The sequence below is a fragment of the Muscardinus avellanarius genome, assembly GCF_963383645.1.
Source record: "Muscardinus avellanarius genome assembly, chromosome: 4".
Taxonomy (NCBI): domain Eukaryota; kingdom Metazoa; phylum Chordata; class Mammalia; order Rodentia; family Gliridae; genus Muscardinus; species Muscardinus avellanarius.
In genome coordinates this window covers 126,030,233-126,048,122 of record NC_137789.1, presented here as the reverse complement: position 1 = coordinate 126,048,122, position 17,890 = coordinate 126,030,233, and the positions used below count along the sequence as shown (strand labels likewise).

Sequence of the window (17,890 nt, the reverse complement as noted above, 5' to 3'; positions counted from 1 at the left end):
TTTCTGAAGCTGGATGCAAACCTGCGATCTTCCTGTTTCAGCCTCACAAGTACTAGGATTACAAGCATGTACCACTATGCCTGGCCAATTCTCCCCTCCAATAGTATAAAATCTAGGGGTGGTAATGCTTAGCTGTAATTCCAACTACTTGGGAGACTGAGGCAAAAGGATTTGCAAGTTCCAACCCAGCCTGGTTAAGTTAGCAAGACCTTGTCTCAAAATACAATAAAAAGGGCTGGAGATACACTCAATACTTGCCTAGAATGTGGGAGGCCCTTTGTTCAATACCACGTACCCTCCAGAACAAGGAAACTTAAGCATGTCACTGACATTCTTGACATCATTGACCCACTGCAATTTGACTTCCCCTCACGTGTGTGTGTGTGTGTGTGTGTGTGTGTGTGTGTGTGTGTGTTATTGGGGATGGATCTGAGCTATTACCTCATCTCGATTTTTTTGTTCTTTACTTTGAAATAGGGTCTCACTGAGTTGCTAAAGGCCTCACTAAGTAGCTGAGGCTGGCCATGAACCATGATCCTCCTGTCTCAGCCTTCCAAAAGCTGGGATTACAAGTGTGTGCCACCATGCCCAGCTTCCCCTCACTTTCATTTAAAAGGAAATGGAGTGCTGGGTGTGGTGTCACACGCCAGCAATCCCAGCATTCGGGAGGCCGAGACAGGAGGATCACAGTTCGCGAAGAGCCTCAGCTACTTAGTGAGGCCCTTAGGAACTCAGTGAGACCCTGTTTCAAAACAAAAAATAAAGCCAGGCATGGTGGTGCATGCTTGTAATCCCTGCGCTTGGGAGGCTGAGACAGGAGGATTGCACAGGTTTGAAGCCAGCCTCAGCTACTTAGTGAGGCTCTCAGCAACTTAGTGAGACCCTGTTTCCAAATAAAGTATAAAATAGGTCCAGGAGTGTAGCCCCCAGGTAGAAAAGCCCTTGGGTTCCACCCCCAATACCTCCAAAACAAAACAAAAAATAAAAAATAGGGCGGGGGTGTAGTTCGGAAGTAGAATGTCCCTGGGTTCCATTCCCAGTACTGCCAAAATAATAATTATAATAATAACAACAACAACAACAGCAACAACAACAACAACAACAACAATAAAAATTAAAAAAGAAAAAGGAAAATGGAGCTAGGAAGGAAACTGTGGCTCTCTTACCTAGAGTATGCATTCATCAAAGTTGCTGCAGTCGTCCTTTTTGCTGCCCCCTTCTCCAAAATTTGATAGACTTCATCCTTGTTGTGTACTGTAATTTCTTCTAAACCTTTGATTATCACTCCTCTCTAACCAAATTATTAAACAAACATTTGTTAGAGTGGTTAAAAAAAATATACTGACTTCTCTAAGCTTCACCCATTAAAATTTGGAAACATGTAATTCTCAAAGACTCTTACCTTGTTACGAGGATCATCAAACATCTGTAGTCTCTCAGAAACATCAGAAGATGGATTAAGAAGATCAAAAAGTTCTTCATTATAGATTTCCAACAGAGACACTTTGACTGAAAATTCAGTACCATTATCAGTAAGTTTCTCAAAAATTTGATGAAGAGTACGTGGAATTATACCAGCCAAAGGATCCTGAAATTATGTTAATAAGGATTAAAATAAAGGAAGAATGCCATTTACCATGGCAGTTAAAACATCTATCACAAGGATCTGCTTTACAGTATAGTTAAACAGTATAAGCTGCCTGCAGTCAGTATAGTTAAATAGTGTAAGATGCCTGCAGTGGTATACACTTATAATCCTGGCACTTGGGAGGCTGAAACAGGAGGATCATAGGTTCCTCAGTTGTGCAAGACCTACCCACAACTTAGTGAGACCCTGTTTCAAAATAATAAATAGAGCCGGACATGGTGGTGCATGCTTGTAATCCCAGTACTTGGGAGGCTGAGACAGGAGGATTGCAAGTTCATGGCTCACTTCAGCAACTTGTGAGGCCCTCTGCAACTTAGTGAAACCCTGTTTCAAAATAAGGAATAAAATAGAGCTGGGGGTGTAGCTTGGAGGTAGAATGCCCCTGGGTTCAACCCTCATTACTGCAATAAATAAATAAATGAATATATATATATATATATATATATATATATATATATATATATATATATGTTACAAACAAACAAATAAATATATGCTGCTGGGTTCAATCACTAGTCTGCCTGCCTGCCTGTCTCTCTCTCTCTAACACACACACACACACACACACACACACACACACACACACACACACACACACACTAGCACTAGAGTCAGCTCCCTAGATTCACTGGTTTTGCATTCTATCAATTATGGATGGGAAATAATAGAAAAAAATTTGCAGACTTTTTTCTTATTATTCCCTAAACATTATGGTATATAACCTATTTACATTATATTAGATAATAAATCTAGAGGTGATTTCAGGAATACAGAAGGACTACATAGGTTATACATAAATACTATGCTATTTAAGGGACTTGAGCCAAAGGATCCTGAAATTATGTCAGTAAGAATTAAAATAAACCAGCCTCAACTAGTGAGGCCCTTTGCAACTCAGTGAGACCCTGTTTCAAAATAAAGAATAAAAACTAGGGCTGAGAGTGTAGCTCGAAGGTAGAAGACCCCTAGTTTCCATCCCCAGTACCCCCCCCAAAAAAAAAAGAATTAAAATAAAGGCAGAATTATATTTAAGCATCCTTGACTTTGGTATTTGCTTGTGTGTGTGCAGGGTGTGGGGAATCAACCCCTTAGATGCCAAGGAACAATTGTATGCCAAAGCAGGTTACAAACAATCTAAAGTTAGAGCAGAGCTGGGCGTGGTGGCACATGCTTATTTTCCCCACACTTGGGAGGCTGAGACAGGAGGATCGTACAGGTTCCTACTTAGTGAGGCTCTTGGCAACTTAGTGAGACCCTGTTTCCATTAAAAAAAAAAAAAAAAAAAAAATATATATATATATATATATATATATATATATATGTCTAAGAGTATAGCCCCGAGGTAGAAAGCCCCTGGGTTTCACCCCCACTACCACGAAAGAAAGAAAGAAAGAAAGAAAGAAAGAAAGAAAGAAAGAAAGACAGAAAGAGCGAGCAGTAATTTACAACAGCCTGTTCAATAGTATTGTTTAAACCTTACATACAACTGTCATATCTATCAGCCATCTTCCTACTTGAGTATGACAGAGAAACCTTTGAATCAAACTACTTAAAAAGCCAACTTCAGCCAGGCGTGGTGGTGTATGCTTGTAATCCCAGCATTTGTGAGGCTGAGACAGGAGGATCCGGTTCATGGCCTGCCTAAGCTACTTAGTGAGGCCCTTTGCAACCCAGTGAGTCCCTGTTCCAAAATAAAGAATAAAAATATAGGGCTAGGGGTGCTCAAAGGTAGAATGCCCCGGGTTCAATCTCAAGTTCCAAAAAAATGTGTGTGTGTGTGTGTGTGTGTGTGTGTGTATGTATATATATGTATGTATGTATATATATATATGTATGTATATATATATATATATATATATTCTCAAATTTCCAAATATCCTTAATAAAATTGTTAAAAATCTCTAAAATCTGAAACCATAAACCTATTCCATGTCTCATATGGTTATAATTCCATAACTTTATTATTCATATGTAGAGTAAGTTAATGACCCAGCCATGTGACTACTGAAAAGGATTTTTGTAAATGTCAATAATTTGGAGAATTAACCAAAGATATTAAACTCATTTAAACAGATTTGGTGAAAATCTTTGTAAAATGTACTCTTTTCTTCCTTCTTTCCTTATTTATTTTGTGGGACTAGGAATTGAACTCAGGGGCATTCTACTTCTGAGTTACATCCTTAGCCCTATTGCATATTTAATCAAATTAACTAATTTTTTTTGTGGTACTAGGGATGGAACCTAGGGGCATTCTACCTCTGAGCTATACCCCCAGCCTGATTTTATTCTTTTACTTTGAAACAGGGTCTCACTAGATTGCTAAGGGCCTGGCTTAGTTGCTGGCCTTCAACCTAAGATCCTCTTGTCTCAGCCTCCCAAGTACTAGGATTACAAGACCCAGTAGCTCCGTCCCAAAAGATATTTTGAGACAGACCATATTCACATAACTTTTACTGCAGTATACAGTTGTAATTGTTCTGCTTTACTTTACTGTGTCTTACTCTTACTGTGCTTAATTTATAAATTAATCTTTAGCCTAAGAAAAAACAATACATATAGGGTTTTGTACCATCTGCTATTTCAGGCATCCACTTGAGGTCTCAGAACATAGTTCCCACAGAATACGAGGACTGCTATATTCTTTTTTTTTTTTTTTTTTTGGTGGTACTGGGGTTCCTGGAAGCCCTTCTACCTCCGGGCTACACTCCCAGACCTATTTTATATTTTTGAAACAGGGTCTCTTACGCCAGTGCGGCTGGCCTCGAACCTGCGCGATCCTCCTGTCTCCGCCTCCCAAGCACGGGGATTACAAGCGTGCGCCACCACGCCCGGCGCAGGACTGCTATATTCTGATCCAACTATTCTTTCCCAAATCGTCCTCTTTTATCACTTTATCTGTACCATAGGTATTGATCACCTTGCCTCAGTGAGGCTATGTTTCTTAAACGGGAGCTAGATTGTTTCTTAATCTATACACTTTATTTTTGCTTATAGCAGCAGCTTATCCAAAGTTCATTTTTAAGAAGATACTCTGATCTTCTATATTTCAAGATAGAGGCCCCAAACCAAGTTTTATCCACCTAAATTTCTGCCACACTAGAGATAAAAGCATGGTAAAAACAGTACCTGCTCCCAGGTGTAGGCTTCATTAGGTGACCTTTCACCTTCCATTGTAAATGTTTTTCCAGTACCAGTTTGGCCATATCTGTCAAGAATAACAAAAGTGGTAAAGCAAAAACACATACATACATATAAACTTTTCTTATCATCTTAAAAAACAGTGTTTACTTACGCAAAGATAGTGCAATTATAGCCCATAATAACTTCATCCAGAATTGGACAAACAACACTTCGGTAAACATCAATTTGTTTGGTAGATGCTCCAAAAACCTATTGAGAAAGAGAAATTTCTTAAAGAAAGAAAATTCAAAAGTATTCATTTCAACACATTTTTTGTAGTCCACTAATTCAGCCCATGAGCTGTACTAGTGTACTAATACATGAGTACATCATTTTCCAGGAGAAACAGGCATATTCGGATTACTTTATGGAGTGGCAGTGGCACGCTTTTAGGAAGGAAGGAAGTACCATATCAAAGGTGTACGTTTTCCTTGAGCTCTTGTCAGTCGGTCCTCCGGTTCGCACACTAACTTCTTTTCGTGCATGATCACATTCTACTACTGAGTGGGCACTAGCTTTCCGTTCTGCCAAGTTGAATGGCCTATAAAAAGAAATACACAGACTCATTCAGCAACTCTTACTTAACAGGTCATCAATGACATTTTCATTAACTATCATTGCTAAAAAAAAAAAGTGAAATGCAAAGTTATGACAACACTTGATGATGGAGGTTGAGACTAAATGACACTACCAAAAAGCAGATGGTAGAATTATAAGTAAGGGTTTTAGTCCCAAGGAATAAAATTAGCTTAAATTTTTTAAAAGATATATAAAACACTATAATTCTAACAGTTTTTAAGAATAGATGCTAACAATTCAAGTTCAAAAATAATGCTGAATTTAGCCAGGCATGGTGGCGCACGCTTGTAATCACCACGCTTGGGAAGTAGAGGTCGTAGGATCACACAGGTTCGAGTCAGAAGAATCACAAGATTGAGGTCAACCTGGGCGATCTAGTAAGAACCTACTCAAAATTTTATTTCAATAGAGTCAACAGTAATACCTCTACTTTCACATCTAATTTTAGCAATTTGAGTCTTTTATTTTCCCTAATCAATCTAGCTAAAGGCTTGTAATTTTGATCTTTCTGAAAAACCAACTTATGGTTCCACTGATTTTTCTCTATTGTTTTCCTCTTCTCTAGTTTGTTTATCTTTACTGTTTATCATTTCTTTCATCCTTCTTTGGGGTTAATTTGTTCTTTTTCTAGTTCCTTGGGGTATAACTCAGTGGTAGGGTGCTGCTGGGTTCAGTTTCCAGAACCAAAAAGAAAAAATAATATGTTAAAATTTAGTTATCATAGTAGAAAGAACACATCAAATGTGTATTCAAAATGCTAACTTTCCAGTGGATGTTTGGCACAAAATAAAAAGGAAATAAAAATGAAATAAAGAGCCAGGCATAGGGGCACAAGCTTATATTCCCAGTATTTGGGAGGCTGACACAGGAGGATAGTGAAAAGAAAAAAGAAAAGAAAGCAAAAGCAAAAAAAAATAAATAAGTTGAGCATTATGTGCCAGGTACTCATTGTTCCAAGAACTTAATATATGCTAATTCACTTTCTCTTCACAACACTGTGACACTGTCACTATCACCAGTCTCATTTTTCCTTTCTTTTCTTTTTTTGGGTATTGGGGATAGAACCCAGGGGCATTCTATCTCCGAGCTTTCCCAGCCCTATTTTTTACCCCAGCCCTATTTTTTTTTGGTCGTACTGGGGTGGAACCCAGAGGCTTTCTACCTCTGGACTCCCAGCCCTATTTTATATTTTGTTTGGAAATAGGGTCTCACTAAGTTGCTGGGAGCCTCACTCAGTAGCTGAGGCTGGCTTCGAACCTGTGCGATCCTCCTGTCTCAGCCTCCCAACCAAGGAGCGTGCGCTACCACGCCCAGCCCCAGCCCCAGCCCCATTTTTTTATTCTTTATTTTGAAACAGGGTCTCGCTGAGTTGCAAAGGGCCTCACTAAGTAGCTGAGGCTGTCCAGAAACTGCAATTCTCCTTTCTCAGCCTCCCAAATGCTGGGATTACAAGTGTGTGCCACCAAGCCTGGCTACCAGTCTCAGTTTTCAAGTGAAGAAACATGCATAGAAGGGGGACATTGCCCAAGCATATGGGATCACTGGTCTCCATTCTGCTACAAAAGTAAGAAGGTATTTAGCTTTTTTAGATTACTTCCTTAGGGATGGTCCTCATGTTAAATTTTTGCTCTTTGTCCCTATAGCACTCTTCATACGTCCTTTCTAAACATTTCTTCTCTTATAAGCATTTGTCAGTGACCTCTGTTTAGTTTACTGCTTCCCCAGTGCCTGCTAGTATACTTAGCACACAACAGGTTCTCAAATATTTGTTTACTGCATTACTTAATAAATGACATTTCCACCAGGTGTGGTGGTACACACCTGTAATCCCATCACTTGGGAGGCTGAGACAGGAGGATCACAGGTTCAAGACCAGCCTCAGCAACCAGTCCTGAGGCTCTCTGCAACTTAGTGAGACACTGTTTAAAAAACAAAAACAAAAACAGGGCTGGGGTGTAGCTCAGAGATAGAATATCTCAGCGTTCCATCCCCAGTGCCACATATATACAAAAACAAAAAGTTTAACAAAAATTAAGTCAGAGCTGAGTGTGTTGGCACATGCTCGTAATCCCAGCATTCGGGAGGCTGACCAGAGGATCATGGTTTGTGGACAGCCTCAGCTACACAGTCACACCCTCTACAACTTAGTGAGACCCTGTTGCAAAATAAAGAATAAACAATAGGGCAGGGGGTATAGCTTAGAGGTAGAATAACCCTGGGTCTCATCCCCAGTAACACACACACACACACAAAAACAAACAAACAAACAAACAAACAAAAAAAAAACCTAAGTCAGAACTGACTTATTTGGACAGAGGCTAAGAGAACTGTTAGGTAGAATAAAATGGCCTCATATAAACTAAAGCTTTTCCAATCAGTCTATTATTCCAAGCATCCTTTAACTATTCTCCTGTCTGGTCATATAATTAGGTTACCAAATGATTACTATTCAATTGTCAGGACTGGGTAAGAAGAAATTCATATAGATTGCACATTCCTAAAAGTTATCAAAACTCCCAGAAGATCCAAGTGTGGTGGCACACATTTGTAATCTCAGTACTTGGAAGGCTGAGACAGGAGGATTGCAGGTTCGAGGAGAGCTTCAGCAAGCAGTGAGACTCTCATCAAGCTAGCAAGACCCTGTTTTATTTATTTATTTATTTACCTATTTATTTATTTTTGCCGTACTGGAGATGGAACCCAGGGGCATTCAACCTCTGAGCTCCACACACAGCCCTATTTTTATTCTTTATTTTGAAGCAAGGTCTCACTGAGTTGCAAAGGGCCTCACTAAGTAGCTGAGGCTGGCCGCAAACCGAGACCCTCTGTCTCAGCCTCCCAAATGCTGGGATTACAAGTATGCACCACCACGCCCGGATTAAGACCCTGTTTTAAAATCAAAATAAAATAGGGCTGAGGGTGTAGCTTGCAGGTAGAATACCTCTGAGTTCAATTCCTAGTACCCCAAAAAGGGACTATCTGTACTTCCAGAAAGAGTACTCCCAACCACTATTTTTGTACCCAGACTTCTATAACTAATGAGAAATTATAAGATTGTAAGGACTCTGATGACACTAAAAAACTCATCAATTTGTTCACATCACTCTAATTATATCAAGTATCAAGTACTAGGATTACAGGAAGGTGCCACCACACTCATTTATATAAAAATTCAAATAAGCAAAACCGTAAGGAAAAAGAGATTGGTTAAAAGCTCTTTGTGAACATTAACTTGTTGGTGTTTTTTAAACTTTGTTTTTTCACTGCTATACACCCACAATCAATCATATAATAAGTAAGTACTTGATGACTGTTTATAGAATGCATTAACTTAACACTTTTCCCAGGAAAGGACTGGAAAACAAAAACAAAAACAAAAACACACCAAGACAGGAGGATCTAGGTTCAAGGACAACTTCAACAAGCAATGAGACTCTCATTAAGTAGTGAGACTGTTTTCCTGGTAGAGAGAACAAAATTGCTTAGTGGTAAAGCGTGCCTGCCTAGTGAAAACCTGTACATGAAAACTGCAAAACACTGCTGAAAAAATTATGTGTTAATGAACTAGAAGACTCAATAACGAGTATTATTAAGAAATCAATAAGAGCTAGGCATGGTGGCGCACGCTTGTAATCCTAGTACTTGGTAGACTGAAACAGGAGGATCACAGGTTCACAGTCTTGGCTACTTAGTGAGGCTCTCTGCAACTTAGTAAGACTCTATTTCAAAAATAAAGAATAGCCGGGCGTGGTGGCGCACGCTTGTAATCCCCGCGCTTGGGAGGCGGAGACAGGAGGATCGCGCAGGTTCGAAGCCAGCCGCGCGCGCTGGCTTAAGAGACCCTGTTTCTAAATAAAAATATAAAAATAGGTCTGGGAGTGTAGCCCAGAGGTAGAAGGGCTTCCAGGAACCCCAGTACCACAAAAAAAAAAAAAAAAAAAAAAGAATAGGTTCAATCCCTAGTACAAATAAATAAATAAATAAATAAAATATTTATTTGTGTAGGCTGTTTAAAGAGGTTTGCTAATGCCCTAAGGGCCTTGTAATTTCTGTTTTATTTGGTAAAGCTTAATGATAGACCTGCATCCGGAAGGCTATTTGAAAGAGAAAGATCTGCTGCAGGGCATGGTGGTGCACCCTTGTAATCCCAGTACTTGGGAGGCTGAGACGGGAGTATAGCACTTTCGAGGACAACCTCAGCAAATTATTGAGACCCTGTCTCCAAATAAAAAATAAAATAGGACTTGAGGGTATATCCTGGAGGTAGAAGACTCATGTCAACATATTTGACACAATTTAAGCACTTTTCATTGCTGGTTAAGGTAAAAAAAAAATCTCAGGCTGGGTGTGGTGGAGCACGCTTGTAATCCCTGTAGTTGGGAGGCAGAGACAGGAGGATCGCGGATCGCTCAGGTTCGAAGCCAGCCTTGCTGGCTTAAGAGACCCTGTTTCCAAATAAAAATATAAAATAGGTCTGGGAGTGTAGCCCAGAGGTAGAAGGCCCCTGGGTTCCATCCCCAGTAACACACACACACACACACACACACACACACACACACACACACACACGCCTCTTTAAAGGTAAGGCTTGAAATGCACGTGCATAAGAGACATCAACTTTAAGCCAGGCGTGGTCCCCTATTATAAAAAAAAAAGTTCAAATTATGAATGGAGGAAAAGGGATGGGGAAAGGTCCATAGAAGATTCCTGCTATAAAGAGTGTTTGTTTATTCATTTGGATGATGAATACAATGTTTGGTAAAATGTTCTTTATAACTTTTTATAAATCTGAAATATTTCATAAATGACAAAACAAAAGAAATAAAAAGGACATAGAAAAGTGTGTGTGTGTGTGTGTGTGTGTGTGTATGTGTGTGTGTGTGTGTGTGTGTGTGTTATCTGGAGTACAACCCCAGATCACTTTTTAAATTTTGAAACAAGTTCTCAATAAATTTTTCAAGCTGGTCTTGAATTTGTGTCCTGGCGTAGCTGGGATTACAAATTTGTGCCACCACCAGAAAAGGTATTATTGCCTGGCTTTATCAAACACACAAAATAATTAATACTTTTACATTTATTATATGTGCTGTTGATTAAAAATAAATCTCCACCAGGCATGGTGGCTCATGCTTGTAATCCCAGTCTTGGGAGGCTGAGACAGGAGGATCTACCTTCAAAGACAGCCGCTAGCTACTTAGTGAAGCCCTCTGCAACTTAGTGAGACTTTGTTTCAAAATAAAGAATAAAAAGAAAAATAGGGCTGGGGGTGTACCTTGGAGGTACAATGCCCCCTGGGTTCCATCCCTAGTACCACAAAGTAAATAAATCTCCAAAATAAGTAGCTATTTACAAAAGCCCCAGAGCACAACTAATAAGTATCACTGGTTAGACTTAAGACTATTACAGAATTTCCTCTCTAGTATAGAAACTTAATACCTCACCTTTGATATTTACAACTCAAGTCATCTGAACTGGGTAAATAAGAACCCAAGACAAGTCTGTTAATACAGGCTTTAAAAAATAATCTTTTAGCCAGGCACAGTGGCATACACCTGTAATGTCAGTACTTAGAGGCTAACGCAGGAGAATCGCAGGTTCGAGAACAGGCTTAGCAAATACAAAGACTATCAGCGACCTAGAAAGAGCCTCTTTCAAAATAAAAATAAAATAGGGCTAGGGGTGTAGCTCAGAGGTAGAAAGCTCTGATTCAACCTCCAGTACCACAAAAAAGATTAAATAAATAAAATAACCTTTTAATTTTAGAATACTTTTGGATTTGCTGAAAACTTATAACGGGAACAGACCGATAAAATAGGTATGCACGACTAAATTGTAGAGAGCCTAAATCATTCTTTAAGCAGGATGTTCTACAATAAGTATGTTCCTCCTCTTCTAACTCATCTTAAAATTGAGAAGCTGGGGACCAATTAAGGGTGTCTGTAGTCCCAGGTCGGTGGGAGGCTGCGACAGGAGGATCACTTTAGCTCAGGAGATGGGGGCGGCTTTGTAACCTTAGCAAGATCCCAGTCTCTTAAGAAACCATACACGAAACTGCAAAAGTTATTTGGAAATCAGTAAGGGGAGAGTTGGACATCTCTACACACACTGTCATCCGGAAAATTCAGTCTCTTTTGATCCTTGAACAAAGAGTCACAAGAAAGGGAAGTCAAGTTGCAGCACAACCAGATACCTACTTTAACTTTTCTTGATCTTCATACACGTACTCTAAAACTAGTTTTTCAATACTTAAATTCAGGAATATATTTGACTTGTTTAGTAGAGTTGGAAACGATAGTGCATCTAGAATACTTAAAGAGAACATGCGAGGTGATGGAGACGATGATAATAACCCCAAAGTAGGTATGCAGTCTTGAATCGGCATGGAGTAGCAATCTCATAAAAGTGACCCCTAAATCTTTATCGACATTTGTTAGAAAATAACTTTCTTGCAAAATCGGGATCAAATTCCCCTTCTGAATAGCAGTGTAATTACAACCTCTAACACAAAGATCCTTCTTTGTCCTAACTTACAACTTACACCAACCTGGTATTATTTTTATCGAACAGAACGCAGAGAACTAAGAAACCTTCAGGAAATGCAAACAGAAAACCCCTCTCCCCGGCCGGCGCAGAAGGGAGCCCGGCAGCACACTCCGGCGGGCCACTCCGTACCTGCATCTCACCACCACCTGGATGTTCTTCCCCTTCTCCTCTTTCTTCTTCGCAGAGCAATTTGACTGGGTCGCCATAACTGACCCTGCCAAAAAATGAAGGCCTGGCCGCGGACTAGGGCGCTGCGGGTCTTGGAGGGGCTGGGCGACCGACGCGGGCCCGGGTGTCCGCCCGCCCCGCCGGCGTTGGAGTGGCCAGACGGACCGACGCGCGCAGCTCGGCGTCCCCGCTCTCCACTCAGGGCTCTGACCGGCTGTGACCTGCCCGGCTCTCGGCCGACCGAGCCTCCAATCGGTTCCGTACCCAGAAACCCCGCAACGCCTCGGCGCCTCAATTTGAAAAAGGAGCCGAGTTACCCAGCCAATCGCAGCGCGGGCGCGCAAGGCATCATGGGACGTCGCGTCGTCATCGCAGCCCCGCCCCCGGGGCGTGGCCCGCGGGAAACTAAAAAAAAAAAAAAAAAAGCCGCTCGGTCCCGGCACTCCCAGTCCAGACTGGGGGGTTGCGGCCGTCTAGTGGCCTTTCGGCGTAGCCTTGCTCAGCTTACCTAACGTCATTCCCTCACCCGGGGGGCTGCGGTGAGAATTAATGAGCTTGTGCGGGTAAGTAGCTTAGATCAGCACAAACAGTAAACGCTTAGGAAAGGCTGGCCATGGTTGTGATTTTTAGAAAATTATAAGAGTGGCGAGAAAGCAAGAGCGAGAGCCTTCCCGGAGACTGCGTCCCAAATAGTCTTGAAGAATATTTAGGAAGTGTTAGGAAATAAGGCTATCACGAACACCAAATCGTAAAGTAGACTAAATGTCATTGAAAGGGCTGAGGATTTGTCCTTTGGCTGAGAGGACGTCTTCGTTAAATGCTCCCCAATCGAGTAAGCAAGGTCAGACTCGCGCTTCACTGGCTCCAGATGCCGCAGTAGGCGGGCGTCTGGCGGGGGGGGGGGGCGCGAACGCGCAGCCGCGGCCTACAGATCCCAGCATGCCGCGCGCGCGGGGCCCTGTCGGGCCGCGGTGGCCTCGGGCTTTCCGTAGGCGCGTCTCGATTCTCCCTGTTAGGGTGTGGGTCTCGCGCCCAGGAAATAGTGAATCCAGCGCTTTTGCTGTGGTGGGCTCCTGGAGCTGCGCTTCTGGGCCGCACTATACTCTCTAGAACCTTGTCTTTCTAGCATAAGTAATGGCCGGTTGCAGTGAGACACTGTTATGTTCCCTGTGCGTTCTTCCACTTAGCAACTACAGCTCAGGCTGCTGGTCGTCTCCATTCTGCTTAGCTGTTTACAGATAGCTCTGGTGGCTCAGAGGCGTCTCCAAACGGACCTCTCCAAGAGGGAACTCTCAATCCCCTTACTTCCACCCTAATCTTTCTCTTCTGGACAAGCGATACTAACTAGGACCTTTGGCTTCTTCATGTCTAGTGCAGTCGTGTTTGATTTATCTCCTCTGCCACCACGGTATTCAAAGAACCAGGCTGTCTTCGACTTCCTTAACAAGCGTCTTTCTTTTCTTCACTTGCTCCTGCATTCATTCAGCAAGAGAAGTATTTTTAAAAATTCAGAGCCGGGCGTGGTGGCGTACACCTGTATTTAGGAGATAAGACAGGAAGATCACTTGTTAGAGACCATCCTCAGCAACTTAGCCAGACCCTGTTTCAAAAACGAAAAATGAATAAATAAACAGGGCTAGGGACACGGAGGTAGACCACCCCTGGGTTCAATGAACCACCAGTATCACAAAACAAAAACACCAGATATGCTCTTCATCTGCCTTTTAATTTTATACTAATTGCTCATTGTACTTTAGAATGAAATTCAAACTCCTTACCAAGCCCTGTAAAGTCCCCATGATCTACTCTTGCCTGTACCATCCACTTCAGACACTTCCACAAATCTAACTGCTCTGCTGCCAGCGTTTCTCGGCTCCTCCACACGGCCAGAGCTTTGTCCTTCGCGTACTCTCCCCCGAAACACTCTTCCTTCAGCTCTTTGCTTAGCTTACCCATTTTCATCCTTCAGATCTCAGTTCAGCTTTCTCTTTTTAAAAGGTCTTTCGATCCTAACCACCCTATCTAAAGCACATTCCTTTTATAATGTTCTAATTCAGGTCTCTGCTTATATCCTTCATAACACTACAATCTATAATTACATTGTCATTGCTATTGGTCTCCTGGAGAAAATATAAATTTTATTAGGGACCCTGTCTTATTCACTACTGTTTTGCCAGTTTCTTGAGCAGAGCCTTAGACAAAGTAGTTTTTCAATACATAATATTGAGTATCTTGAGGGAGTGCTTTAACATCTCTCAGCTTGGTTACTTTATCCATATTTATTATTTATTTTGTGTTGCTGGGGATTAAACTTAGGACGTTCTACCTCTGAGCTACACTTCCAGCCCTATTTTATTTTATGTGATTTTTACAGAACTGGGGATTGAACCCAGGGACATTCTATCTCCGAACTACACCCCTCCTTATTTTGAACTTGCAGAGGGCCTGGCTAAGTTGCTGAGGCTGGCCTAAAACCTGCAATCCTGTCTCAGCCTCCCAAGTACTGGGATTACAAGCATGCACCACCATGCCGGCTTCCTAATTTATTTTTTATTTTGAAACACGGTCTAAGTTGCAGAGGGCCTGGCTAAGTTGCTGAGGCTGGCGGCAAACCTGAGGTCCTACTGTCTCATGCTTCCAAGCATTGAGATTACAACAAGCAGGTGCCAACCCGCCCAGCTTACTTTATCTTTACTATTAGAAAGATAATTAATTTTGTGATGATTAAAATAATAATATGTATAAAGTGCCTAGTACGTAATAGGCAAGATAAAATAAGAAAAACCTTTTTTTCTCATTAGTAAACATCAAGACAATATTTCCATTAGCAATCTTTTGAACTGATATATTTGTATTAGGATTGAACCTAAGGGCATTCTACCTCTAAGCTACATGCTCAGCCCTATTTTATTTTTATTTTGAAATAGGGTCTTTCTAGGTTGATGAAAGTCTCACTAATTGCTGAGGCTGTCCTTGATCCTTCAGTCTCAGCCATCCACGTACTGAGATTATGGGTATATGCCACCACACCAGACTTGGCTGGTTGTTTAATTTTGAAATAGGATCTTGCTAAATTGCTGAGGCAGACCTCAAACCTGCAATCCTCCTGTGTCTAACTCTGAAGTACTGGCATTACTGTGTGCCTCCACACTCAGCTCATCCGAAATTTAAAAAATAAATAAAAATAAAAGAAATTCAGGAGTTTCCATTTCAGAATAGTTCTAGCTACCAGTTATCTAGAGATCACTACGTGTCAGACTACACTAAAGACCTTGGCGCATATTAATCTTCTGAACAACTTTAAAGTGGGAGCTATTATTTTCTACTCTTTTACTAATCAACAGACCAAGGAAGTACATCACCTGTAGTCATACAGTTATTAAGTATTAGAGAAGAAATTCAGAATGCTTTTTTTTTTTTTTTTTTTTTTTTTGGTACTGGGGATCGAACCCAGGGGCATCCTACCTCTGAAATACACCTTCAGCCCTATTTTTCATTTTTTATTTTGAAACAGAGTTTCACTAAATTGCAGAGGGCCTCACTAAGTAGCTGAGGTTGACTTCAATCCTAGGATCCTCCTGTTTCAGCCTCCCAAATACTAGGATTACAAGTTTGCACCACCACACCTGGCACAGAATTTTTTTTTTTTTTTTTTTTTTTGCAGTACTGGAGATGGAACCCAGGACCATTCTACCTCTGAGATATACCCCCAGCCCTATTTTTTTATTCTTTATTTTGAAACAGGGCCTCACTGAGCTTCAAAGGGCCTCACTAAGTAGCTGAGGCTGTCCTCGAATTGCAATTCTCCTGTCTCAGCCTCCCAAGCACTGGGATTACAAGCATGAGCCTCCACACCCAGCTTATTCTTTATTTTGAAACAGGGCCTCACTAAGTAGCTGAGGCTGTCTGCAAACCCAGATCCTCCTGTCTCAGCCTCCTAAATGGTGGGATTACAAGCTTGCACCACCATGCCCAGCTTCAGACTGAACTATTGTCTGACTCTTAAGACTAAGTCTAGTGGATATGATCAGGGTCTTACTGGCATTTATAAGAGTTTTGCTGCACAAAGCAGATGGCTGTCAGTGAAATGTTACTTTATACTGCTCATGTAGAGCTCAAACTAATCAGGCTGATAGTGTTTCTCACCTGAAAATCTGCCCACAGAGCCAGGCATGGTGGTGCATTCTTATAATCTCAGTACTTGGAAGGCTGAGACAGGAGGATCACAGTTCAAGACCAGTGCACAGTGACTTAGTGAGACCCTGTTTCAAAATAAAAAAAATTAAAAGAACTGTGGGTGTAATAAAGAGGTAGAAAACCCCTGGGTTTAATCCTCAGTATTATTTGTTAAACACACATTTAAATATTATTTCTAAGTCGGGCGTGATGACGCATGCTTGTAATCCCTGCGCTTGGGAGGCAGAGACAGGAGGATTGCACAGGTTCGAAGCCAGCCGCACTGGTTTAAGAGACCCTGTTTCCAAATTTAAAAATATTAAATGGGTCTGGGAGTGTAGCCCGGAGGTAGAAGGGCTTCCAGGAACCCCAATACCACCAAATATATATATATATTTTTTTCCTAGTAATTAGAGATCTCTAGTCACCCCTTTTACAAAATCTGCCCACAATCAGAGATTACTTTTAGTACTCTAAGAGTAGTTAACCTGGATTTTGCCAATGTAGCATCATTACCCATGCATCTGGTCTGGCATTTGTCTTTCAAGAGTGTGTGTACTTGTATAAATTATCTTAAATGATTTTTAAGTAAAACATAGACTTTTTTTTCAGTACTGGGGATGGAACCCAGGAGCATTCTATCTCTGAGCCACACCCCCAGCGCTATTTTTTTATTTATTCTTTATTTTGAAACAAGGTCTCACTAAGTTGCAGAAGGCCTCACTAAATAGTTGAGGCTGGCTGTGAACTACATCCTCCTGTCTCAGTCTCTCAAGTAATGAGATAACCACTTGCCACCGCGCCTGGCTAAAACATGGGCATAATTTTAAAAATTTAAGTAGTTCTAAAAGACTTATAGCAACAACAACAAAATTCTCTATCTTATTCCATCCCAGTGCCTCCAGACCTCTACCCAAGAAGCAACCACTTTAAACTCTTAGTAATTTTTTCTAGCATTGACACATTTCCATTTTTATAAGACATTGTATATACTGTTACCTTTCCATTATCAATTTAGATATAATTTATTCACTTCTGGTAGTTAAGGATTTTGTTCCAAAGTTTATTATCCTCTCCATTTTCTCTGCCATATATAATCAGTGTTGCAATTTTTGGTTAAATCAATAATCTGTATTTAGGTGATTATGCTTATTCACAGCTGAGTTTCATTCTAGTGACTGAACTAGATATTTTGCAGTGATATGCTTGGGTGTGCACCTATTTTCATCTGTCGGGCTAAGCAGAGAATCCTTTCAGTCTGGCAACTCATTTCCTCAATTCTGGGAATGTTTTTGAATTATTCATTGAAGATTTCACTCACTGACTCTGTTCTTTCTTTCTGGAACTCCTATATATACATATTAGATTTCTACTTCCCAATGATTATGACTTTGTGTGTGTGTGTATGTGGTACTGGGAATGGAACCCAGGGACATTCTACTTCTGAGCTATACCCCAGCCTCATTTTTTATTCTTTATTTTGAAATAGGGTCTCACTTAGTTGCAAAGGACTTCATGTAGCAGCAGAGGCTGTCCTCGAACCGCGATCCTCCTGTCTCAGCCTCCTGAATGCTGGGATTAAAAGCCTGCTCTACC

General features: G+C 41.1%; 1 protein-coding gene across 1 annotated transcript in view; it reads right to left on the bottom strand.

Annotated features, from left to right (window-relative positions):
- KIF11 (kinesin family member 11) overlaps positions 1–12,156 on the bottom strand; it is a gene marked incomplete at both ends in the record, with an annotated part of 51,619 nt that extends 39,463 nt beyond the window's left edge. The window contains 6 exons of the mRNA XM_080693593.1: positions 1,167–1,291; positions 1,403–1,588; positions 4,775–4,853; positions 4,941–5,038; positions 5,237–5,369; positions 12,080–12,156. Of these exons, the coding sequence (XP_080549719.1) occupies positions 1,167–1,291; positions 1,403–1,588; positions 4,775–4,853; positions 4,941–5,038; positions 5,237–5,369; positions 12,080–12,156 (698 nt within the window). The remainder of the gene's footprint in view (positions 1–1,166; positions 1,292–1,402; positions 1,589–4,774; positions 4,854–4,940; positions 5,039–5,236; positions 5,370–12,079) is intronic.
- Between the last annotated feature and the right edge of the window lie 5,734 nt (positions 12,157–17,890).